This window comes from Plectropomus leopardus, chromosome 2 (assembly GCF_008729295.1).
Source record: "Plectropomus leopardus isolate mb chromosome 2, YSFRI_Pleo_2.0, whole genome shotgun sequence".
Classification (NCBI taxonomy): Eukaryota; Metazoa; Chordata; class Actinopteri; order Perciformes; family Serranidae; genus Plectropomus; species Plectropomus leopardus.
The window spans coordinates 38,918,531-38,945,206 of NC_056464.1; the positions used below are offsets into that span (position 1 = coordinate 38,918,531).

A 26,676-nucleotide genomic window follows, 5' to 3' on the forward strand; every position below is an offset into this window, starting at 1 on the left:
CTGGGACCTGTTGGGCTCAGGTTGAGATTGAGAACTCTAAAGAAACCAACACAAAAATTTAGACCCCCTCATCTAAAAAACTAAAAATAAATCAAAGGCTCCTAAATCCAAATGATAGCAAAAATCTGTAAACAGCATCACACTGTTATTTTCTCATAATACTGAATAAAAGTTTGCCAGATGGCATTAAAGGAAGTCGACCTGCTCATTTCTGATGAATCTGATCCTGATCACTGATCATCGAGCCTCATTTAACAGCAGGGATGTTTTTACACTTCAGCAACGACAGCAAAAACTCCCATTTATTGCATGTGGTGATATTTCAGGTGATTGTAAAAAGTCATATTTGGCATGTGACCTTTTTTAGGTCACATGATGCTGTGTCTATGTGCCTGTCAGCACGAACTGGCTCCTTCACGATGCAGCAGGAGCTACAAGAGCTGTTATTGCATCACATAACTCTGAGAAAGTTGAGCTGATCATCTGGAAGTTTTGAATCCAAAATTCCTCTGTGAAATCGTGGACTATCAGCTCCCAGAAATCCCTCATACGTGGCCGCTCCCACGTAAAAGGGGCTCATCTTTCCATCATGACTCCATAACATGCCTGCGTGGCCTTGGATTGGAAATAATGACGGATAGCGCGGTGGCTGAAATAGAAATAAAGCTGCTAATGTCTTGAACATCCATCACCATGGTTACTGGGATGTTATCACCAGAGGAGAAGTCGCACAAAATCACTCAGTGCATACTTAAAGAAATCAAAAATGATCTGGAGAGATGGGATGTGCTCCCCCTGTCACTGTTTGGCAGAATAGAGACGGTCAGAATGAATATTTTACCTAGGCTATTATTTTTGTTTCAGTCCATACCTGTCCTAGTACCTCAATCCACATTTAAGTTACTAAATAAAATGATATCAAAATTCATCTGGCAAAACAAAAGACCAAGAATACGGTTGAAAATACTGATGTCGACCAAAGAGAAGGGAGGTTTGGGATTACCCAATCTAAAACTTTACTACTGGGCAGCCCAGTTACGGGCTGTGGCAGCATGGGTTGTCAAGGACTCAAAGTCAGGATGGGTCGCTATTGAACAAAACTCCTTACCGGGGGTACCACTATCGAATCTCCCATTTCTTAGTCAGCAGTCTCAAAAAAAAAATTAAAATCAATAATATATGGATCAAACACACACTAAAGGTTTGGAATTTGGTACAGAATCGATTAAAAGGGACCCTGGTTATATCTCGAGCAATGCCCATAGTGGGGAATATAGAATTTCTACCATCTATATATGATAAAGCCTATAAAAGATGGGCGGAAAGAGGCTTAATCACAATAAACCAACTAATCGACAGACATTTGTTCAAATCCTTTTCACAACTACAAGAGGAGTTTTCACTACCACCCAGTGATTTATACAGGTACTTACAAATCCGACACTATGTTACAAAAAATACAAACTGGGAAGATATTAAAAAAGAACCCACAAATATAGAAATGCATTTTATACATCTGTCTGAGCAACCTGCTTTGCCCAAAAAACAAATATCCCATATATATAAAAAATTAATGATAGATTTATCTGAAAACACACTACACATTAAACAGCAATGGGAATTGGAGCTAAATACAGTAGTGGAGGATGAAACGTGGGAAAATATGTGTACAGCATGTCACAGAGGGATTGGAAGTCAGCTTTGGAAAGAGTTTGACTGGAAGGTTAAAATTAGGTTCTTTAGGACGCCACTAGTAACCTCGATATTTAAAAACAACTCTGGCAACAAATGTTGGAGGAACTGTGGCATGGTTGGCGACCATACACACACATTCTGGGACTGCCCAAAAATACAGACATTTTGGAAAAACATCAAAGAAGAGCTGGAGAAAATTTTGGAAGTGGATTTACCCCTGGAACCTGTGTTTTTTTTGCTGGATGTACTACCTGACCACTTGTATACTGCAGACCAATGTTATTTATTGCATGTTTTGTTGATGATTGCAAGAAAAATGATTACTATTAACTGGCTGAACCCTAACCCTCCTACCATTACTCAATGGTTACAAAAAGTCAAACATGTATACATAATGGAACATATGACCGCTCAGTTACAACTAAAAGTAAGGATTTTTAAAAGGAGGTGGAGACCAGTCACTGACTATCTGAGTTAGGAATTTTGTATTAGTAAGGGAAATGTTTCTATTTATTATTTTTATTATTTTATTTTCAACTAGTCGTTTGTCTCATCACTATTCGATTTTGTATATGGTATATATGTGTGTATATATATGTATACATATTTCAATATGGGTAGCCCAGTCTCAAGGCTGTTGTTGTTGTTTTTGTTTTTGACTTGTTGTCTGTTAATTGCTTGTTATTGATGGCTGGCAATAAAGTTAAAAAAAAAAAAAAATCACTCAGTGCAAATGCAGGCATCTCATAATTGTGTTTTATCGACTTTTTGTAAGTGTCGCTTAATCTGTGATGGAAATTGCCTTAAAATTAGCAACAGAGACCAAATAGTTTTTTTTGTTCCAGACTGAAAACATGTTTATTTCTGCTGTAAAGTTCGGCATTTTAACATGAAGGTTTATAGGGATTGACTCTGTTTTGTGGTCGGCCTCAAGTGGACATTAGAGGAACTGCAGTTTTTATAACTTCATTGTTGGCTTCGTGTGTTTGCAGAGCGAGCAGCTGTACTACCAGAGTCTCTGTGCTGTGTGTCTGTGGGGGAGTGTCAGTGCGCAGCTGTAACCCTGCTGTTCAGTGCATTTAACGTTATTGTTTGTGAGCCTCGGAGATCTTGTTAAGCTCTGAATGTAGCGCGGTATGTGAGGGGTCACGTGTTGTGTTCTTTTTATACTCTGTGCTGCTACGTGTACAGAGCAAATAATTAAAATTCAGGGTGGAGTTTCTCTTTTGGAAAAATCTACATTCATGATAAATATCTGGATTGTAAAACCACTTTTTGATCATCTGTTTTTTTTTCTTTTTCTTTACCTCAAACGGTCCATTCAGGGATATAATGACCACAATACGACCCTCACAGTGAGGAATAAGTCAATGTTTGACTCACATACAGTTAACACACAAGTGGTGACACACGAACACACACACACACACACACACCCACACACCCAGGGTGATGGTGAAGGCTGTCCACTGTCTGGAGCTGGCGATGAAGGCTCCTCTGTCCACTGAAAGGTAACGAGTGCTGACCGTCTGTGAGCGTAAACGGTTGAACAAAGCGACTCTGGAGCACGACGATATACACACTGAAAACACACACACATACACACAGAAACAGGGAGATACTGTAAAAACTAAACTCACACACACAGAAACACACACACTGTTCAACAGAAACAGGAACTCAGGCTCAGTCCCTCTCTGTCTGCAGGAATGTGCATTTTACTGGTCGATGCATCGTTTGCAACCTGTCAGACACACACACACATACACACACATACACACACACACACACACACACACCTTTCATCTATCTATACTTACCTAAAACTACTTGAATGCACAGCAGCGCAATCAACCAGTTAACACTCCTGCTGGTGACGTGATGCAAACTGACACAATATTGTATTACAGTGGCACAGGGTACTAAAATATGTTTTAAATATACATTTAAGGAGAAAAAAGGCAACTCAGACAGTTTTGTTCAAGTTTGATCAGTGCCGCCTAGTTTTACCATTTGATCTGAGTCTGAGTTTGAAAGAGAGAGAGAGGGGCGGATCTGCCTCCTGATGCACTTCTATACTGCAGAGGTGGAGTCTGTAGCTTGAACAACAGCCTGAGAGCCAGCAAAACTCCACCAGATGATGTGTTTTGCATACGACCCCCATTTTCCACAGTGTTAAACTCAAACTGGTCCTCACAAAGACAGATGTACACACGTACACACACATGCAGTTAAAGGAGACATCAGTCTGAGCTGAGAGAGCAGATCAGGTGACGTCAGATCACTCAAGTTACTGTGTGTATGTGTGTGTGTGTGTGTGTGTGTGTGTGTGACTGAATAAGTCTGACTCTGCAGTGACCCCACAAATACAAAAGGTCATGACACATAACAACCAACCAATCACTCAGCTGAACCTGAGAGCATCCTCTGAGGTTTTCACATGTTAGAAATTACTAATGAAAGTTATAAGAGGAAAAGACAGCAAAAGAGGACTTTCAAATTTTACAAAACGTTTGTTAACAGAACTAAAACTGCACATAAAATGTGTGGATTAGATTTAAGCATATCTGCTCAAAAGTGAAAGTGTTTCTTAAATGATAAAATCGATTTGCTGGATGGAAAAAACACAGACAGGTGACTCACGGTCGGCGTTCTTCATGGACTGTCTCTTCTGAGACGGTTTGGAGATGACTTTGATCATCCGGCTCTGGAACGAACCCACTTCCTGTCTGTTGCCCAAAAAGAGTCGCAGCAGCAGGCAGAAATGTTTCCTCTTGTCCTGATCAGAGATGAACAGGGACTTGGCACACGCAAACATCTGATGAGGAAAAACGACAAGTGAGCGAGCCATTTAGCGAGTGAGTGACTTAGTACTTCCAGGACACTGAAACTCCTCAAAGGCTGCGTTGCGATGCAGCATGTTAAAAATGTCGAAAAGACGGAGATTCTTCAGGGATTTTTTCGCAGATGAAGAAATATTTGAAAACATAACTGAAGGTTTTTAATTCTTAAAAACAGTCTTTCTAATAACAAGTGATACTGGCTCATTTGACGGAGCGACGAGGACGTAAGACGTCTTGTTTTAATTTTGTCAGCCAGTGAAAGAGGAGGAGGCGAGTAAACAGAGTTTACAGCAGCATAGTTTTTCTGTCAGACACGACTGTTTGTCGAGTCAACAGCGGTCTGTGATAGACGAGGTGATTGTCTCGTCTGGGTAAACAGACACAGATCTGTCTGTCGCTCAGACACACCCTAACCCTAACCCACACTGCAGGTCTGAGGTCCCTTCAGTCACTGATGTCAGTCATTAAGACTCCACTCACTTTTTCTGGTGTGGCTGCTGCATCGTGGACAAAAGTTTGTTATGCATCTAAAATCACCACAGATCGCTGGAGTGATGAAACAAAAAAGTTTGTACGACGTGTTTTCCAAAAATAAACACAAAAAAAGTGGATACTAGAAACGGGGAGCATCCTTTCAATAACAGATTATTCCAATAAAAGTTTTTCTTTTTTTCCCAAAGGAAATAATTAACATTGTTTTTTATTGATGATGTAATATTATATACACATACATCCTACAAATCTACAACTGTGTAAATATCAATGTGATCCACCACTGAAGACAAAAACAGAATATGGACGGAGTCAAACTGTTTATGGAGGAATTTCAGGGATAATTGAGGCGGGACAAAGGCCAGTTTAAACTTCCAGAAAATCTGTCTGTCCCTGAAGGAATGTGACAGACGAGCAGAGACAGTGAGGACGGACACCGTCAGACAGGTATGTGCATGGCATTACATCAGATAAATCACTCACACACACACACACACACACACACACACACATGAACACACACACACACACAGACACAGACACACACACACACACACACACAGAGCTCTCACCCTGGAGTTTGGCTGTTCATCGAAGACCAGTTTGAAGGACTCGGCCTGAGACTGGCTGGAGCTGTCCAGACACATGTAACCACACACTCGGTACACAGAGTCTCCGTAGCCGGCAGCTGGATGGAGACGACAGGAGGAGAAAAAACGATGGAGGGATGAAGAAGGAGAGAAAGAGAAGAGAGGAACAGAGGATTCAAAGACCTGTGTGACACATTTTCTTCTAAAATTGATTTTATCGTTGTCTCTTCACCTTTCAGATGGTCCTGCATGACTCTCCACCCGTGACCGCTGATGTAAACACACGGAGGAGGACAGAAGAACCTGCGGGTCAAAAAAACGGTTCAGACTTCGCCCGGCGAAACATCACCAGATGACGCATCATTTGGTGATGTTTTGCTGTCTTTTGGGTCTGTTGCTCGAACTACAGGCTGTACTTCTGCATTTTCGTGTTGCCCGCCGACCCTGATGCAGCCACCACGGATGTAAAGACTAAACAGCTGATCAGGAGACCCCCCCCGTCTCCTAAACTCAGACCAAAATCCAATCAAATGGTTAAAACTAGGCAGCTCTGATCGAATATAATTTAAGAATGTTCCTGCACAGTCAGTATTTTTACATTCAGCATTTTGGCTACAGATCGTTGAAAATATTTTACTTTACTTACATGAAGTTCTGAACGCAGCACTTTTATATGTACAGAAGTATTTTCACAGCGTGGTATTAGTACTTTATGTGAATACTTCCTCCAGTAGTCTTTCCTCTTTCCTCTTGTGAGGACAGAAATTGAGGAGTGTATTTTTGGTGTGTTGCGCGTTAATCAGCGAACCGTCTGAAAAACTTCACAGAATCGAACCTTTTCTCGTTGCCGTAGGACTTCTGAGCGACCTTGGCGTGCAGGATGGTGATGCTCTGGTCTGCGTGAGCTTCTCTTACTGGTTCCCTCGTTGTTCCCACTAACTGACAGCCTTGAAACCCCAGGTCCAGTCTCCTGATTGGACAAGGACACGGAGACACACACACACACAAAAGTGAAACTGTTAAGTTGCCCCGGCGTCCAGCTTTGGTCCTGCAAAGAAAAAAATTCACTTTCATCTTTATTTCAAACAATTACAACAAATCCCAAACAGCACACAAGCTTAATTAATAATTTAATTAATTATATAACATAAATATAAATATAATATAAATATAAATTAAATTATTAATTTATATTTTTTGAACTTTTAAATCATTAAGACTTCTTATTTCAGAGCCTAGAAAGTCTTATTGTGTCTGAGCCATGTGCTACACAAAAGGTCAGAAATATATATTTGTATTCTGCCGTGTAGGTTAGTGAGTTATAATCAAGCACCAACCTCCGAGGCTGAAAAATGAAGCCTAACAGAAGTGCTGAACGCTGCAGTTCCTCTCATGTCCACTCTAACGTCCACTCACGTTAAAGTGGTGAGAAAGACGACTGACGGAGACACGAGTAAAAACTAGACTTTGGTCTTAATAAAGAAACACGTTTTAGTGTCACATTAAGTCCCTCAGACTAAACATCATCTCCGTCCGTCTTCATAATGGACTCTGTAACAGTGAGACATAAATAAAGACGCGTCCACCATAGTTTCCGCTGCGGTTACGCTGCATTAGTGTCACATTAAACAATGGAGGAGTTATTTTTACATCCTTAAAGCGTCCTGTCACTTGTGCACTTACTGTGAGTGACACCAGAGACACAAAGTCACAGAGAAACACACGAGGACGTCACTTTTGTTCCTTAATTTTACTGTCGACACAGCTGTACTTTGTATCTGTGCAGATTTTTTCTGTGTATGGATTTGGGGATGTATTTTAATTGTTAATTTGTGGATATATCTATAAGGAAGTATGTGTGATATTTGTGGGTGTATCGTGTACATGGATTTACTCGTGTTTTTTTGTTGTTTGTTGAGTTTGTGGATGCATTTTCTTTGATTTTTATTATTGAATTTCTTTCTAAAAAAAAGCCTCTTGTGGACAGGTGTTGCACATTAGCATTTTGCTACATCTACTAAACACAGGGCATCTGGTGATTGTGTATAAATGTACAATTTTTTCCCATCATTTATTTGCTTACTTTATTTATTGTAGGTTTACTGCAAAAGGGACTCAAAATCTAATTAAAATTTGGGACATTTTGTGACAGCAGAAAATTGAACAGCAGGTAAACATCTGCAAGAAGAAAGCTGAACTAACTGGGACTAAAAGCAGCTGTTGGATTCAGCATTCAGTTTACAAAACAAATATTTTCACTCATTTTTGCATTTGTGTTTTATCGTTTTTATATATTTGTGCATTAGCAATTCAACTCTAACACGATATATATATTTGTTATGATTCACTCCTGCAGAAAGACAAAGTGAGGAGTTGTTAAGTTGTAAGGCTGCAACCTAAAAAAAAAGTCTCTAAAGTGGCAGCAAAATATTTCATTTCACTCTGGCTGCTGTATTGTCTTGGCTGACATGTGGTTCATTAATTCTTCAGTTTGAGCGGTTAATGAGAAATTGTTTGTTGGCGATTAGATTGAAACAGAAACATGTTGTGGAGACTCGTCTGTGTGATTGGATCTCATTAGGAGTTCGGCTGAACAGCAGGTTGGTGACCGAGGGAACAGAAACACGGCGGACTGAGCGGCCCCGTGTTGCTCCGCTAACAATAGCAGCTGTCACATTAGCTGCGTTTTCTCCGCAGTAACGACGTAATGAGGAGGTGCCGCCCCGGGGCCCGACGCTGGAATGCTACTCATAATGAAGACTGTTGACACGAGAGGAAGAGGACGACAAAAGGAGGAAAATATACAGCAGAATTTTGTGGTCGATGACGACAAAAAGTTGTTGCAGACAAAGAGCTCCAGAAAACAGTGTATGAGCACATAAATTAGGGTTTAGGCCCAATTCCATTTATCGTTTTTACCCTTACCCCTCTTTTCTGAGTGCTCATTCGCCACGTGGAGTGCAATTACAAACAAGAGTGGTTGAAATGAAAATGGGTGACCCATTTTTTCCTTCAAGCATGCACACAGTTTAACAACACATGGCCCAAAAAATTTGCAAGAAAAATATTTTCATATCATTTCTTTATCACATTTTACTAATTTTTTGCAGTTGCTTATTGTATTTTTTCACATATTTTTGGCAGAATTAAAACTAATTTGCATTGATTTCAATGATTTAAAAGTTAATAAAAGGCATCTAAATGAAGCACAAGAAAACTGATGATGATCCAGGTGTTAAAGGGTTAAAGACCCTGATACTTCATCAGTATCATCACTGACATCCTGACGGATGAACTGAGAACATACAGTATACTGGCTTTTCATACAGAAATGAGACCTCCAGATCGCTGTTTCATGTGAAGCAAAGACCAAACTGCAACAAAAGTTTAACATTTCATGCGAGAACGATTTCGTGTAAACGGTTCCTAAATCAAAGTTTTAAACAGCACGGCTAAATGGTCGGAAACTGACTGCAGAGCGTGAGCGACGCCCTCGGGATGGCATGTTGTGATCAGTCATATGTCAAACCGTCACAGGGAACAATAGTTTCACACACACAGCTGTGTGAATCAGAGGAAACTACTCAACAGGAACTCCTGAAAAGTAACAAAGCTGTTATCTGATTCCCAATCAAGACGATCAGGTAAGAATTACCTACATCGTCCATATCGACTTTGAAACTGTTTTGACAAGCAAATTAACGGAATAATAAACACGATTTAAAAAATGTGATTGATTGAGATTCACTATTAAAATACAGAGATTAATTGAGATTTAACCCTTTGAAACGTGGATCGACATCACTTTTTTGTGCTGCCTTCAGATGCTTTTCACTAGTATTTAAACCTTTGAACTCTGAGAAAAGTCATTTAATTTCTTTCAAAAAGGCAATGAGTAACTTGACATGAAATGTCCTGCAAAATTCAAGAAATTTGTATATTTAGACAATGATTTTTTTTTAAAAAAGGAAAAATGTTCTGGAAAAATGTATTTAAAATAATCACAATTATAAATGTAATTATTTTTTATGGAATTATAGTCATTTTTGAACAGTTTTGTCAGGTCATTTCTTTTCATTTTTGTTTGTTTGAATTATTATTATTATTATTATTATTTTTAATTTTCTTTTATTTTTGTGAAGTTTTTTTTTTTTTACAACTTTTTTGCTAATTTTGGGGTCATTTTTTCTTAAGTTGCTCATCACCCTCTTCCCATGTTTCACATTGCCCAGGTTTCAAAGGGTTAAAATATGAATGGTATATTTCCATAAAATCTTGGATGACTAACGTCTTTTTTAACCTCCCTGTTGCCCTCACACAGAGGAACATGTTTGCAGAGAGCAGACTGCTCCTTGTAAGGGAGGAGAGTCTGTATACTGAATGTTTTGTTCATATATGAGGGGGATCCCACTGACCCTGCACGCTCGCCACAGTTCACACTTGACTGCTTCTGTGCGTGCGTGCGTGCGTGCGTGTGTGTGTGTGTGTGTGTGCGCGTGTGTGTGTGCACAGTCACCAGGGTGCCAGCATGTAGACTAAATTAGACCTTTCCCTCCTCAAAGGTCAAAGGTCAGTGTGTCGGGAGCTCAGACCCTCTGCCATTTCACACCCAGAACACAGAACGGACAGAGGACAGAAAGAAAGACAGAGGGGGAGGAGAGGACAGGAGAGGGACACACTTTCACCTCCAAAAAAGTCCATCCTCTGCTGCGGAGGCTGTTCTGGACGTTCACACTCGTAACGACTACAATCAGCATTAGGTTTGTTAGTGAGAGCGACTCGACAGGTGACAGTTTGGGAAAGTTGTTTAGACGAAGAATCGACCTGAAATCAGCGGAGGAAGAATTCAATCCAACATCAGACACCTGAATACTGTTATCACGTATTCAGGGATATGATCAGCCAAATTTCTCATGTTCACACCCGAATACAATCAAAACTAGAACATCAATGTTTATGTAAACGCGCTCAGGGATGTTTTCAGTTTATTCTTTTTATTTTTTGCCATCTAAGTCGAGACAAGAACGGCCCGCTAATAATGGAAATGTCTTTCCTTTTACAAAATCTGCATTCATATGATAACATTGTAGCCTCGTGTGCACGGATCTGCAAAAACACTTTGGTATGCATGCCAAGACAGTGGTTGGCAGTGTAACTTTGTAATGACACACCATAGAAGAAGACCACATGACTGCATATAAAGACGATCTTCTACAGAGTGCTGAGTGCAAACAAGACGACGATGGCGAACGCACGCACAAGAACCAACAGTGTTAATAAACTCAGTAGAGACAGCAGCACAAACACGGCTCTGTAGTCGCCCGTTGTTGTTATTGTTGTCCTCCTGCTCACATCATAGATGTATTATAGGAAGTCTGGATACAGCCCCGGGGGCGGGGCCTCGTTCATTCTTTTGAGAGCTGCTCAGTGGCGCAGGAAGCAGAAAAAGCTCTTTTTCTGGGTTTAGAAATAAGTAAAATACCTGGATCTACTGGCCCAAAGAACATGCGTATTTAGAGATTCACAGCAGCAGAGTGAGGCCGAGCGGGTAACTTCCACCAGTGGAGCAAAAGACTTCCAGATTAGCGCGTCACTAGCTTAGCAGCCTAATAAAATTTAATCTCACAGCTCTTTTAGACTTTTTAAATGTTATCAGACTGGATGGTTTAAATCTGGATAAATGTATAAAATGTATTCACTGTTTTACAGATGTCTCTTTCCTGATGTGAGTCAATGGGGAAAAGTCTTTCTGGGCCACTGAGCGTCACGTGACCGACCCGGACAGTGTAATTCCACTTTTGGCCGCTATGTAAATTTTGCATCAGTGCCTGGCGCACTTCCTGGGGGCTTTGACTTGCACATGGCTGTTTTTCTGAAAGGCTGTAACATCACCGCTCTGACAGGATTTGTGTCACCTGTTGCCAGGGCAACAGCAGGGGAGGCGTTTTCGAAAGATTACGCTCTGGTGTCTGGTTTCACAAGTTTGCATAATGAGGCCCCAAAAACGGCGTTTTCGTGTGAATGAAAGGCCAAACCACAACAAAAGTCAAGCGTTTCATGCAAAAAGCGTTGCTGTGTAAACGTCACCTTAATCTGCTGACAATTTTTAAGTCTGATACGTTTAATTTCGTTTTGCTCACACACTGCACAGACAGCATTCTGATAAAGACTGCACAGTGATTGAGATGTGAAGTCTGGACGGTGCAGAATAAAATGAGGACACTCGAGATCATACTGAAGGACCGGTGTTTAGGATTTAGTGTATATATTTTCAGAAATGGAATATATAATTTAAAAAAAAACCGCTTCGCTTAGTTCGCCCCACTACACCTCTCCATCCCTCTGATTAAACGTGATTTAAAAAAAAAATTAACAGGGTAATTACAGACTTTAATGGCATCCCAAGTATAGCCCTCGTATATAAATTTCATTTTATTTTTTTTATTTTATCTAATTTATGTTTTTCTAATATTTCATCTTTTTTGTCTCTCAAATGCCTTTTTGCATTTTTCTCTCTCCTCTGACTCTTGAGCCACTGTAACGTCTTATCTCATCTTAAATCATACAACAAACTAACATAACATGAACTTTGGAAACACATTTGAATATACTCCCTATTACACATCTTAAATATAACTGCTTCTGGTGTCATTCGAGTGAAATTACAATGAATATAATACTGATTTTTATACATTTTAAGATGGTAGGGTGAAAGAACATTAAAGTTTGTAAAATAAATCCAGCTGTTCTCACGGAAACAAGGTCTGTGTGTCATTAGAGGAACATTTTTACAACGTTTTTAAATAATATTAGTAAATATTTAACTGCTTTAATCTAGATAATTAACCTTGAACATAGTGAGACTCGTCCGTGATGCCGCGTGCGTCACGCTGCGCTCCGTGCGCCACCTCACCTCTCCAAACCTCTCCAAGCTGCCTGCACAAACTCTCTCTCTCCCCGTTGTTCGGATTTTAAAGACAGAGGGGAGGGGTCTCTGCCCCCAAAAATGCTTCTCCTCCTGCCGTTTTAATCCCTCCACACCTCCCTCCACCTCCTCATTCCCGCAGTGAGTAAAACCGAGGAGAGCTCGCGGAGACGCGGAACGATCCCACCGTCCCTGAACGCATTTTCACGTCCGAGCGCTCATTCCTCACGAGACGGTGAAGCTTCTCAAAGTTTGGGATAAACTGCAGCAAGCCGTGACCTCCCCCCCTCTGAACCCGGGACATCGTCTGCGTGTTTCGGGACTTTGTGTTTCGGAGGTCGAGCCGCTGGTTCTCCTGTCTCACCTGTCCCATCCGCCGCTCCTCGGCGCGTCCTGTCCGGCCAGCAGCGTCCCCAGGTGAGTCAGCGGACTGACCGGGTCCGGGGACACAGCAGGGGGGTAGAACAGAGCGGAGTCCGCCGGGGGGAATCCAGGCTGGGTCGCAGATGTTTCTGCCAGTTTAAAAAAAAAAAACAGTTTTATTTTTAAGAACAGCAGCGATAATTATGCTCCATTTACACTTCATTTTAACTCAGAGAGAAGCAGGAGGAGATTTCTGCAGCATCAGGAGGTTCATCATTAGAGCACACCAACAGAACTGAAACCATCAGTCCACCAAACGAAAACCAGCATTATTTTTATTAAACATTAATCATGTGAGTCATTTTCATCTAAAAATAGTTTAAAATTCTTGATTCCAGCTTCTACAATAAGATATTTTTTGGTTTCTTTTCTCAGTCTCAAACCACGATACTGAATAAATTTGGATTTTTTTTTACTCCTGATCGACATGAGAAGATATTTGCACGTCACCTTATAGCCTCAGAGACTGCGACCAGCATTTTCTCTCCTCTCTGACATTTTACAGACAAATCAATTAACTCTTTATTAGAGGAAATAATAGGCAAATTCATCTTACTTCTTACATATAAATCCAACTTATAAAAGCTTTTAAATTCTTGTTGGGGAGAGTCCAGTGTGTTATAAATACATATTTGATAAAGAGGTACAATATTAACTAATATCTGAAATGTTGTTAATACATTTTATTGCTGTGATTGGTTTTAGTATGGATTTGGAAAGCTAAAAGATTTTGCTAATTTCTGAACATTTCTGTGCAGTTTTGGTGCCTAATGTTTGAAATAATGAATCTAGAAACAAGAAAAATGTCCTGTCATGTTTTAGTCCTCAAATACTAATACCAAAAAGTGGAGTGAGCGAGTGAGCTTGTCAGTGAGTGAGTGAGTGAGTGAGTGAGTGAGAGTAATGCTGTGGGTTCACACTGGTTGCCTGGAGGTGATGCTCTGTGCAGACGCTTAGAAAGCCAGCATTCATGCAGGAGGACAGATCAGAGAGCAGAGAGACAGGCTGATGGACAGACAGATTGAGGGGAGTTAGACATCAAGTGAGTGCAGACCAGGTTTGACATATTTAAGATATTTGGTTTGTGGTGTTCAGTCTTCATTTTACTCTTAGATCTGTCCAATACAAGTTAGATAGTTCCACTAAAATGAATAAATAAATAAATAAATAAACAGGCTAAAAGCCACTCTGCCATCACTCTGAACTGAAGCACAAGTTTTAAACCAATTTCTAGAAAACTGACAAAACCAAACTGCAAAGCTGGTTAGTGAAGATTAACAATTGGTTTCAATTTCAACTATTAAATCACTGCAGAAGAAGAAAAGGACCAAATCGGATGAGATGATTAGAAGACATTAAGTTGAAGCTTAAACGGTGAAAAACGTTTGGAACAGAGTTGTCTCGCCTTTGAGTCAATAACAGAGGTAGTAAAAGTGCCACGCTGAGGTCTGTGTGAAAGGGACAGCCGGCAGGACGGGATCATGGACGGGTCAGGTGTGAGGTTTTGAAGCCGTGATATTTGTACCCTGTTCCGCAGCGATTCTCCTTCTCAGCTCCTTTCTAATCACACCGAGAGCCCTGTCTCTGCTTGCCTCTGTGTCTGACTGTGTGTGTCTGCTTTTTGCTCCTCCTCTGTTTAGACAGAGCTTACAAGCATTATGAAATCACTGGATGCATATTTTATCATTTATCATGATCAAATCATTCATGCAATATCCAATGTATCCTTTCTAGTAGAGTATTAGGGTATTTTCTGCCAGATTCGTTTGCAGCTCGCAGTTAAAAATAACCAGACACTAAAACTATGGCTGCAGATCGTCAGCCTGCTGCGGAGCTCACGGCTGTGGCGTGTTCGGTGTGAACGGTTTGACTGCTCAGCACAGGCGCTGACTGCGTGCTTTCAGCGCCTGTGCTGAGCAGTCAAACCGTCTATAGAAAATCTGTGCACTTTGCGGCCGCTCCACATCCAGCGTGAACCCACGCAGAGGGCGAGATCAGCCGCCATAGAGCAGGGACAGTTAATGATCTTTATTGATAAGTTATGCCTTTGTTATTGTTAAGAAAGCGCTGCCGACATGTATGTCATATGTCACGCTACGGGCAAACGCTGTTGTGTTAAATGTAAGGCCACACACCTCTTTTGTCTCCTCAAAACTACATGATGCTGCCATCGTTTGGTTCTGTATAAAAATTCAAATGCAGCATAAAGAAATGACTTCAATCGTCCCATCGTACACATGTGAGAGATATAAAAAATGACCTGCCGTACAGTTATCATGAATGTTGAAACTAGCCACAGAGACCAAAAGTACCAGGCTGTAAACGTGTTTATTTCTGCTGTAAAAGTTGGACATTTAAACATGGAGGTCTACAGAGACCGACTTTGTTTTGGCGCCAGCCTCAAGTGGAAATAATGCTGCGTTCATGTGATGTCAGAAGGTCGTAGTTTTCGAGTTGGGAAGTCGTTCTTCCGACTTCCTTTTTGGAAGGGTTGCATTTTAATGCTAAGAGCATTTAAACAAGAGATTGATAGCTGTTTCCACTTTGTTTTCTGTTCCATACATCATTTATTTATTAAATGTATTTTACATATTATACTGTATAGAATATTTTTATGTATCCATATTTAATCTAAGTCACTCTACATAGACAGCAGTTATCATGAATACCATATTACACTTTACATGTGATTGAAAATTGATATTTAATATGTGAATTCATGTAAAAGTTTCTTACCATTGAACAGACATTGACTTTTGCAATTATGACGTCAAGTCGGCAACTCTTGTAATAAAATAATGTTATCAGTGTTAGTGTACTCTCCCGCCTGCTTTATAGCTAGAAGTTTGCTTGCTGCAGCTAATATATGCAGATACTAAAATCTCCAGCTACTAAAAGTAAATGATAGCTACTATGAAGAAAATAACTAACTATATCATTTTTTACTGTGCATTGTTGACACTGTCTCCATGCTTTCCACTTTTTCTGCCCTGAAACGTCAAAACTCAGTTATTATCAAAATTTCCCAATTGCCCACTCATAATTACGACTTTGGAAGGCCATTTATGTGCTTGTAATTTGTAAATGTGATATTTCGGAGGAGCGCATGAAGGCAGCATGAGAGGAACTGCAGTTTTGGGCACTTCCGTGCTTCATTTTTCAGCCCTGAAGGTTGCCGCTTGGTTTCACTCTTCAATCAGTTTTCACAGTAAAATGTTGAGTGACACGACCAGTCGTTCAGCCATACTTTCTGTAAGAATAGTGACAATTTAGTGAATTCATCCAGAGCTTATGTTAAATTAGCGTTACTTAGTGAAGAGAAGAGCTGGACAGCTCTGTGCAACAAATTAATTTAGACGTCTGAAGACTCACTGTCAGTTTGATCTACACTCAGAGTGTTTGTGAACGCAGCTTCAGGCCTCCAGTCACACAGATAATCAGGCAGCCAGAGAGTCAGTCAGTCATACAGGAAGTCAGGGAGTGAGACAGGCACTGAGACAGGTAGGTAGACAGACAGTGAGACAGGCAGGCAGACAGTAAAACAGTCAGCAGAGAGAGAAACTGCTAACAGTAGCAGAGTCGACATCTGGTTCCAATCTGACGCCGCTAACAAGAAGTGCTGTGTCCTCACGTCAGTGAGACTCCAGCTGTCAATCAAACCACACACACTACTGTCTGTCTGCACCGGCCACTGCCTGTCTGTCTGCACCGGCCACTGCCTGTCTGTCTGCACCGGCCACTGCCTGTCTGTCTACACACACACTACCTGTCTGTCTGCACCGGCCACTGCCTGTCTGTCTGCACACACTACCTGTCTGTCTGCACCGGCCACTACCTGTCTGTCTGCACCAGCCACTACCTGTCTGTCTGCACCAGCCACTACCTGTCTGTCTGCACACACACTACCTGTCTGTCTGCACCGGCCACTACCTGTCTGTCTGCACACACACTACCTGTCTGTCTGCACCAGCCACTACCTATCTGTCTGCACCGGCCACTATCTGTCTGTCTGCATTGGCCACTACCTGTCTGTCTGCACACACACTACCTGTCTGTCTGCATTGGCCACTACCTGTCTGTCTGCACACACACTACCTGTCTGTCTGCACCAGCCACTAGCTGTCTGTCTGCACCAGCCACTACCTGTCTGTCTGCACACACACTACCTGTCTGTCTGCACCAGCCACTAGCTGTCTGTCTGCACCAGCCACTACCTGTCTGTCTGCTAATACACCACCTGTCTGTCTGCACCAACCACTACACGTCTGTCTGTCTCATTGCACACACACACTGTCTTATTGCACACACACACACACACGCACACACTGTCTTGTTGTACACATCCAACTTGTCTGTCTCTCTGTCTCACTGCACACATCCAACCTGTCTGTCTTTCTTTCTCACTGAATACATCCAACCTGTCTGTCTGTCTCATTGCACACACACACTGTCTTGTTGCACACATCCAACTTATCTGTCTTTCTGTCTCACTGGACACATCCAACTTGTCTGTCTTTCTGTCTCATCGCACACATCCAACCTGTCTGTCTTTCTGTCTCACTGCATACATCCAACCTGTCTGTGTTTCTGTCTCACTGCATACATCCAACCTGTCTGTGTTTCTTTCTCACTGTCTGTCTCAGGACACACATCCACCTCTGACTGTACAAAACCATTGCACATAACCAAACTGTCTCACTGCACACATTCACCTTTCTCTATCTGTCTTACTGCACACATCAAACCTTTTTGCCTGTCTCACTGTACACATCCAACCTGTCTGTCTGTTTCACTGCACACATCCAACCTGTCTGTCTGTTTCACTGCACACATCCAACCTGTCTGTCTTTGACCTTTCCTCCGTCTCTCTGCCTGTCTGTTGTCTCAGTCTGTCTGAACATGTGGTCTGTACCTGTCTGTCTCTCTAACGTCTGACCTGCAGAGCTGCTGTTCGATATGTTTCATCTCAGTGTGAATTTGGGCTGTCAGTCAAATTATCAGACGAACTTCTGAACACTGAATATGTAACTCAAACTATGTGACCCACTTTCCTCTGCTTTCACTCCGTCTGCCACCTGCTGCTTTAATATTAGTTTTTTTTTGGGGGGGGGGGGGTTAGAGGAGGGAGGAGAGGGTCGTCTCTAGTCTACAGTAACTCTGAACATCTGATTTCACATGTCAGATGTGTCACAGGAGGAGACAAAAAAAAACATAAATGAAGATAAAAAAACAATGTTTCTCCTGTTTGAGGTTTTGGTCTACAGCAGTTTCTTGTGACCTCTCAGAGGTTCAATGTTTAGGATTTTAGGAGATATACTGAAAGAAAATAGACATGCATACTTTCTTAATATAGAAAGTATGTTTTCTTTTTTACATTTTTGAAGTCTGTCACGCAAGTTTTGGATTTTCATTCACGCTTTGCACCCGTCTGTTTCTACAAACCGGGAGCGTGCCGATCGCCAGCGACTGTATTTAATACGACGACTGTATCTCATAAAGCCCCACATCAAAAATAAGCACCTCCTGCAGGGTGTTCAGTCGCCTCTGACACAGTGAGGAGCAGTTAGGATCTCAAAAAAGGGGTCAAATATCTGTCACCTGTCACCGTTTCTCAACCTCAGGGTCACGACCCCGACAGGAGGTCGTGGGATGGTTATCAGGGGTCAGGAGTCGAATGATTGATAGAATGTGAGAGAAGAGTATAAGATATTATCACAGTGTAGTTTTACACGGAAAGATCATTTAAAATTTGGTTTATAGTTGTGTTTGTGAGCAGATTAAAACTTCTTTGTGTAGACAGAGAAAGACTCATATCCTCTGACCTTTTCTTTTTTTTTTGCGCCATCATCAGGTCAAAATGTTTAACAGTTGTTGCAGACTTAATGATTCCTCCCTGTCAGGCTCAGATGTTTTGTTTCATTTTTCAGAATTTGTTTGTTGTTGATTGATGTCACATTGTTTACAAGTAACTCTGATATCGATAAGATGTCAAACTCATCTCCTACTCACCTTTCCTGCCATCTTCCCTGATGTCTAACTCGTCCATGGCGGTCTGTGCTGACATTAGGAGGGGGCGTTCCTCTGGTCCATCGTCACTGCTGTTTTTAAGAGAACCGTTTACTGTTGGAGATCTTTGTGTGTGACGGAGCTGCACAACAATTCCTGAGCGATGTGGACAAACAAAAAGCAAGCTTGGCAGATATCGTTATGGAGGACTAAAACAATGACTTCAGTGTCCGTCAGCAGGGCTGAGAGCTGGATAATTCAGTTCATGCAGCTGTCCACTGAACGTCACGTTGGCTTTGTGTTACAGCTTGATGGTCCGCTGAAATGTTGATATCTGTGTAAACTCATCCTGCGTAAACTAAACAAATCTGTCTCACTGGAGATGATGCATCGTGGATTTAAATGTCTAACAGACCCCAAAAACAGACCACGAGAACTTGAACACGAAGTAAAAACATGAAAAGTTCATTAATGTTCTCTTGTACTGTCAGTATGACAACAGCAACAAAATAAATAACAACAAATAATAAAAACTGTTTCTGACCTGAAGTCAAGCTGCTGGTGACGACCCTCTTGTTCTCGTTGTGGTTTTCTGAGCTGCAGGTTCAGTTTTCGTTCATCCAGATGCTCTGTATCGACACACAGTTAGTTCACAGATTCACGTCACAGCAGGTCAGCTCAGTTACAACATGTCAAACACACACAGTCCGGTCTGCGATACACTCCATCTACAGTAACAGAGGCTTTACTGGAAAACATATTTAAGTGTGTGTGTGTGTGTGTGTGTGTGTGTGTGTGTGTGTGTGTGTGTGTGTGTGTGTGTGTGTGTGTGTGTGTGCGCACTCGCGCGCGTGCACGTATTCATGTTTGCCCTCCATCCCACACCTGTTATCTGACCGCCGTGTATGTGTGTGTGCGTGTGTGTGTACATTACTGTATCTCTCAGTCTGTGTGGATAAGCAGATAATCACCTGTTGTATGGCTGCAGGTTTCTCACACACACCTTTTCTCTTTGGCAAACATCACAGAGACGAGCTGCTTTTTCTGCAACATTTTTTTATCCAATCAGTCTAAAATTGAACCATGTTATTTTTGTGTTTTCGTTCCTATTGGATTTTCTTTTTTATAACTGAAACTTGTGTGGAGAAAAATTGCAGACAGTACAAATGCAAAAAATATCAACAGCATAAAACTCATAACGCAGCCTGCCAGGCCAGCAGAAAATTGGAAAGAGATTTGGGAAGTTTCACCATCCCCGTTCTCACAAGATCTGTGCATTGCCAGTTTACACGGAGACAGAAAGGAAGAAGCATTTTTTCTCCGCTTTAAGGGCGTGTACACATGCCTCTTTTTTTTTGCCTTCGAAGCTATTGTTTTCTTGCGCAGCAGGCACCTACTTGTCAGGCTACTGAGCGCCTTCTGTTCAAGCTAGTGTGCAGGAAAGTTTATTTGTTGCTTGGCAGAAGTCTGCCCCCGACCTATTTGTGTTGACAGAGCCAAATAAATCATTGAATAATCACACAAAACATAACCTGTTATCACCTTTACTGTAAATATATATATTGTAGAACCAGCTGCAGCCTCGTGGCTATGACTGAACCGCAGCCGTGATGATATTCAGTATAACAGCACTCCCTGTCGTGAGATATTGCCTCGATATCTCTGCAACTGAAACCAATTGCTAGTTTTTTGCCCAGAAGTAACTGTTGTTGTTAGTGCAAGTGATTCGGTCTATAGTCCTGCGCATAAACACACATAAAATGGCAAACGCACTTTAGAGCTGCTGGTTGATGGATTTTGTTACCTTTAGGAAAAACTTTAATTCCTGTTTTCATTCTTTATGATAAACCAGCCGGCTGTTGGTGTCGGCCTCCTATAGAACAGACTAATATGAGAGTGGATCAATCTGCTTGTTTAACTATGAGAAAGAAGAAAGAGAATCATTTTAAAACAGAAAACACCATCAGTAATATAATTTAACTTAATCATTTATTTTAAAGACTACAGTGCTGATAAGTTTGTGGCCTCGGGGAAACAAAACATGTTTACCTTCAGCTGCCGTTATCTCTCAGGCTGACGTGTCCTGCAGCGTCTCTACGGTCAGAGGCTGCTAAAAGCATTACACTCTGCTGAAAACAAACAGCAGGACTCGACAGGACGCCTGTGATTCCTATCAGTCACAACGGAGAGAAACAACAAATATCAGTCAGGGAGATCACTCCATAAATACAACACTGAAACACGCTAAAGTTTGACTTCTTTACTGCCAACTGTGACCAGTCGTGTCATTACTGCGTATTCAGAAATTCTGTCAAACAGATTTGTTTTGTTCAGAACTACACGAGACGCCAGAGGAACAGTTTGAAGTCGCATCAGTCAAACTCAGCCGAGCAGCGATGGAGAAACTTAAAAAAAAGATCGATCCAAAGCAAACTGAAAAACAGTCATTTTGACTGAAATATGTCGTTTCTGTGCCTCTGCTCAGCGTGCACACAAGGACACAAACTTTCAAATTTATCATTAACGTGATCAATCTTTTAAGAGCATATGGATTTTTGCAAAATGGGGTTTAATTGTGGGAAAGTCAGAGGAAAAACATTTTCAGTTTGGAGTTTAAATGCAGATAACAGATGAGGTTTTTATTTCGATCTACTCTTTATTTAAGGACGTCTCTACATTTGTGACAGGAGACAAATGGTCTGGTTTAGACCGAATTAAATAATGGTTTCCACAGTTACTGTTATTTAAAAATAGTGACCAGATGATTGAACCTGAAACCACAATTTAATTTATGTAAACAGGACAAATATGCATGCAGCAGAGGGACGCTCCTCTAAGGCTGAAACAATTGAATCTACTTGGTTATTGACAAAATTATTCTGCAAATCCCAGCTAGCAGGGAACATTTCCACAATACTAACAAACATTACTCACAAAATGCAATAAAACATTTTAATCTAATGTTCAAATAAAGTTTTTTTTCCCCCAATAATGCTCCTGTCAGGTTAAAACGTTTTAAGTGTAACTGTTAAGGTGATATTGAGAGGAGACAGATCATAGAATGTTTTTTTTAATAAAATGTTTCCACAATGTTTCATGAGAACAAAAGAGGAACGTTAATAACGAAAATGTTATTGCAGCCTGAGATTACAGAACATTTTTTATGAAAATGTAATTGTAATGTGAAATGTTAACAACAAAAAAAACAATTTTTCTTTTTTAAACATTTTTTGATGTTTATAAATGTTACCCTAAATTTAAGAGGAACGTTCTGGGAACTAAAAGGAAACTTGGCTGCTGAAAACATTACTAAAACATTGCGTTGGTTGCGTTGTACCATTCTCAGAAAGTTTTTAGCTCGCTGAACATGCAGCACGTTCTCATTTCCAAATCATTAAAAACACACCGACGGACAAAGGCACCTTTCGCAGTTTTAGATGTTGTCAGTAACAATATCCTGTACCCTACACTCAATAACAGGAGCTGAAGTCCCCCGCTGTTTGCTTCCATGTATGAATGTTGAACTAAACCACGATGTTTCTTTCTAAACTTGTGCTTTTGTTGCACAAGGAAATAAACATAAATACAAGCTGCTTCACTGACACAAGCTTATTTTGAAAAAGACTGTATGCATCTAACAATGGAAGTGTATTTTCGAAAGACACAAAGCATTTAACAGACGTAAACAGACACGCCGTCTCTGAACGTTAACAACAGAAGCAGGACGATACCCGGCACGTCAGATGTAGACGTGAAAGTCCACTGACCAAGCTGCGATATTGGACAACTTGGGATGACAATGTGTTGCCAGCTTTGATAATTATTGATTATTTCTGCATCAAAAAAAAAAAAAAGAAAATTCCTGTAAAAAAATGTGGGATACTAAACTGAACATCTTTAGGATTTGAACTGATATCTGATTATCTGAATTCTATATATCATAACAGGCTTTTATTACTGTTTTGTGGCATATTTTATAAATGCATAAATGAGCTGATTTTTAGCAGAAGAATCGATAATCAAACTGATCCTGAGTTGCAGCTCCTCTAACTCGTGTTTAAGCCGATGAACTGTTACCTCTCACCTAACACAGTTTACTTCCTGTGCTCTGTAATGCGTTCTGCAGAAGCCGCAGAGTGATGTCGGAGTCGGGTCACTGACTGTGGTCTGAGTGGACATCAGGGGCCCAAACACAGGAAGTCTGCAGAATGCATTAACACCTTGTGCTCCGTAGGGGGCAGCAGTAACAGGACACTCAGGACTGACGGTGTTCAGCGTCACGTGATGCTGACGTTTACTCTGCCGAAAGAATTTCCTCTTTGCTTTTTTACTTTTATTAAGAAGCGACTTTCTGTGTTTTGTTCAGAGCAACACTAGAGAACTAAAGGAGGACTGAAGCCTACAGTGTTAAACTTCTGTAGTCTCAGGCTGATGGAGACAGACAGATGTCGTTAAAATGTCCTAAATATGGACCCATAATTTTATTCCATCTTTTGGAAAGCAACTATGTACATTTACTAAACAATGTCCTTACATACCAATTTGAAGTACTTGTACTTTACTTGATTTTTTAAATTTCTGCAACTTTTAAAGATAAGATACAACTTTATTTATCCCGAGGGAAATTGTTACAAACTAGGAAATAGTCCAAATATACAGAGTGCATATATACATAAAATGAAATAAAATAAAATAAATTATCAATAACGCAGGAAAAATGTAAGCAACTCCAGAAGTGTAAAAAGGTTAAAGTGGAGGTGCAAATTTAAAATATACTCACACCAAAAGTACAAACAATTTTGCATAAAATTTGTGACAAATTTCTAAATGCATGGTTATAGACTAAACTATTTAACATTATATAATGTAATTAAATTAAAATGTGCATCCATCAGCTGCAGCTAAAGTACTGATCTCACTTTAATTCATCAGTTATGAAACTTAACACTATAAAAAGAGTCCGTTCTGCCTAACAGGTACTTCTACCGTTGATACTTTAAATACTTTTTAACTGTAATTCTTTTTTTTTTTTTAAGGGAAATTTTGCTGATTTTTAATCAGGTGTGTGTCACTGCAGTTTGGAGTGTGTGCTGATGAAAAGGGTTAAATCTGCTGCCATACAATTTATTTTGCGTTCCTATCAGTGACCTAGGTGAAGACTAGCTTAATATGTTTTTAAGAAAAACATACAAAGACTTTTCCAGTGATTCCACTGTGAGAGTTATACTTTGTTTTTACATTTTCAGCTTCATGGCAGCTGATGATCGTACAGCAGCTGGAAAGTTACAATAAAGCAGATTTTTTTTCCCTGAATCTCTGCAACAAAAATCAGACTGGAGGAAATTTAATGGTTTATTTTTACTGCCTGCACTTGAAAAGACCTTTTAAGAAACAGCCAGTGTTTCATTTGTCGCAGTAATATCACATTCATGCCAACGTCAACAACCGCTGCTCTTTGACTCTGTTTTAACAACCAGCTCCGTAAACTGTACGCTTGTTTAACACTCTGCTCCTGTAAGTGGCATCAAACTGCTCCCTGGTGTGCTGTTACCTGCTTTTCTTCTTTGATTTCATATTTAAAGAACATTTTCTTCCAGATTAAACATCAGTGTTCATCTAATCGTCCTGTAATTTCACGCAGTAGTTGCACAAAAACATTTTTTTAATTTTCTATGAATAAAATGTGCATCACAGTTCACAGAGTTCCTGCAACTTAAGGCAAATTTGATTTAATACTTTTTAAGACTTTTTTAATGCCAAGTCATCAAATACTAATGCCGAGTCAGCGGCCTAACAGAGGCACCCTAAAGTGGTGGTACGAGAACTTTCACCCAGGAGACGTCTGTTTGTGTCTCGTGTGACACCAAAAGTCAGTCAAGTTACTTTAATGACGTTATATGACGTTACTACAAAAGTACTTAATTTAGACCAAACCATGATGGTTTTTTAAATTTTTTTTTAAACCTAACCATGTCATTTTGTTACCTGAACCTAAGGAAATCAACGTTTTAAGTTTATTTTGAAAAACGCTGTATGTAATGTCACGAGCAGAAACTTTTTTTCTGTGAAAACTGAAGTTTATTTTGAAAAGAGAAGATGCATGTGATGAGTGTCATTTGATACTCTGTCCCTAAATGTTTGATGTTACAGCCACTGGCAAAGCATCAATATTTGACGAGTTGGGACTGACGATGTTTTTTTTTTAGTAACTAAATTTTAGAAATACAACAAAAAAACCCCACATTAAAACAGCGTATTTTAATTACAGAAAAGGACAATTTTGTAAATTTTTAAATGCACGCACATCCAGATGTTAATAAATTAGATGTCAGTGCTAATTTAATTTAATATTTATGGAAGCACAGTCTACTGTGCAGACTTTTTATTCTCTTAAGGACAATTTTGCCAAAATGTTAATGTAACATAAAACATGATGAATTTAATCTGGTTAAAACTGGGAAATATCTGGGGTTCATTGGCAATTTTGTGTTTCTCACTATGTATGTGAGATTCCCATCATGACGAGTTTAAGAGTAAGGATTCAGTAAATTAATTTGAAAAAAAAAAAAAACCTAAACAGATACTGATTTTTATGTTGTTGTTGAGATTTTGCAATGAAAAAAATCAGAAAAATACAGTTCATAAAATCATATTTGTTATGTCTGAACATTTTTAAGGTTCCACAGGAACGCTGGTTCTTATTAAAAGTGTGAGGCTGAATAAAGCGTATTCCCAGAGGTGGCGAGAGAGCAGACGCTGTTTTAATTTGTTTAAAGTGTTAATTGAAGGAAATAGGATCTCCACTTCTAAATTTAACAGCTGAGTAAGAAACACACTGTTAACGGACCCACAGTCACCACAAGCAGCGGCCTTCACCACGAGCAGTCAATGAAATGTTTAACAAGAAAATATCGCAGCTCAATGATTCTCTTTGTGGATATTTATAGAACATATGTTGGTCTGTGACCCACACTGAGGGGGAGCCGAGGTGTGTGTGTGTGTGTGTGTGTGTGTGTTGCACGTGCTCAGTAGCAGCAGGATGGTAGTACAGATTGTTGTGCGGTGAGCGACCTGTGAGGGAGACAGGAAAGGGGTGTTTGGGGGAATTTGGCTACATACTGCATACTGAGAAGCCTTTGTCCCCAACACACAGACACAGACACAGACACACACACACACACACACACACACACACACACACACACACACACAGTCCTAAAAAACTTGGCTCAAAACCAAACTCTTAAATCAGTTGATGCATTAAAAACTCTCCTCTGTGAGTTCAGATAAACTTCAGTGCATCCCTGTTCAGGAGGAAACTGATACAACAATAATCTTGAAGATTTGTATATAAATAAATGTCTTAATAAAAAACAAACAAAAGTTAGTATCTATCACTGAATGAGGTTTTATAGGTGTTATTAACTTGGCATCTATAGCGACATTCCTGGGAAATGTCAGTCAAATTGCAAGAAGAAAATGTTGGCATCTCACTATTCTGCACACCATGAAAGGCCACGTTTCCATGTTTGATATGCATCACATAAAAATTTTTATAGCTGCAGACCACTTTCAAAACAAAACACAGTTGTAATTCAGTGAATCAGAATTGTTTTTGTGGATTTAAGGCATTAAAAGCAATTGTTTTAGCAGTTTCCCGTTTTTTCACTGCTTTTCTTGCTGCAATTGTGCCCCCAAACTG

The 26,676-nt window shown here is 40.3% G+C and overlaps 2 protein-coding genes across 6 annotated transcripts in view; one reads left to right on the forward strand and one right to left on the reverse strand.

Annotated features, from left to right (window-relative positions):
• rbpjl (recombination signal binding protein for immunoglobulin kappa J region-like) overlaps nt 1-19,590 on the reverse strand; it is a 41,514-nt gene extending 21,924 nt beyond the window's left edge. For 2 of the 3 annotated variants that reach the window (XM_042510633.1, XM_042510625.1), the window contains exons 1-8: nt 19,519-19,565; nt 18,978-19,130; nt 12,910-13,057; nt 6,456-6,590; nt 5,853-5,923; nt 5,603-5,718; nt 4,339-4,513; nt 3,140-3,277 (exon numbers count right to left, since the gene is read on the reverse strand). In XM_042510633.1, coding sequence (XP_042366567.1) covers nt 3,140-3,277; nt 4,339-4,513; nt 5,603-5,718; nt 5,853-5,923; nt 6,456-6,590; nt 12,910-13,057; nt 18,978-19,032 — 838 coding nt within the window. In that variant the 5' untranslated portion in view covers nt 19,033-19,130; nt 19,519-19,565. Of the gene's footprint in view, nt 1-3,139; nt 3,278-4,338; nt 4,514-5,602; nt 5,719-5,852; nt 5,924-6,455; nt 6,591-12,909; nt 13,058-18,977; nt 19,131-19,518 lie in introns of all 3 variants that reach the window. The other variant, XM_042510641.1, reaches the window with a different exon arrangement.
• matn4 (matrilin 4) overlaps nt 12,699-26,676 on the forward strand; it is a 36,977-nt gene continuing 22,999 nt past the window's right edge. For all 3 annotated transcript variants that reach the window (XM_042510600.1, XM_042510607.1, XM_042510615.1), the window contains exon 1: nt 12,699-12,962. The gene's annotated coding sequence lies outside the window, so the exon portion shown is untranslated. The remainder of the gene's footprint in view (nt 12,963-26,676) is intronic.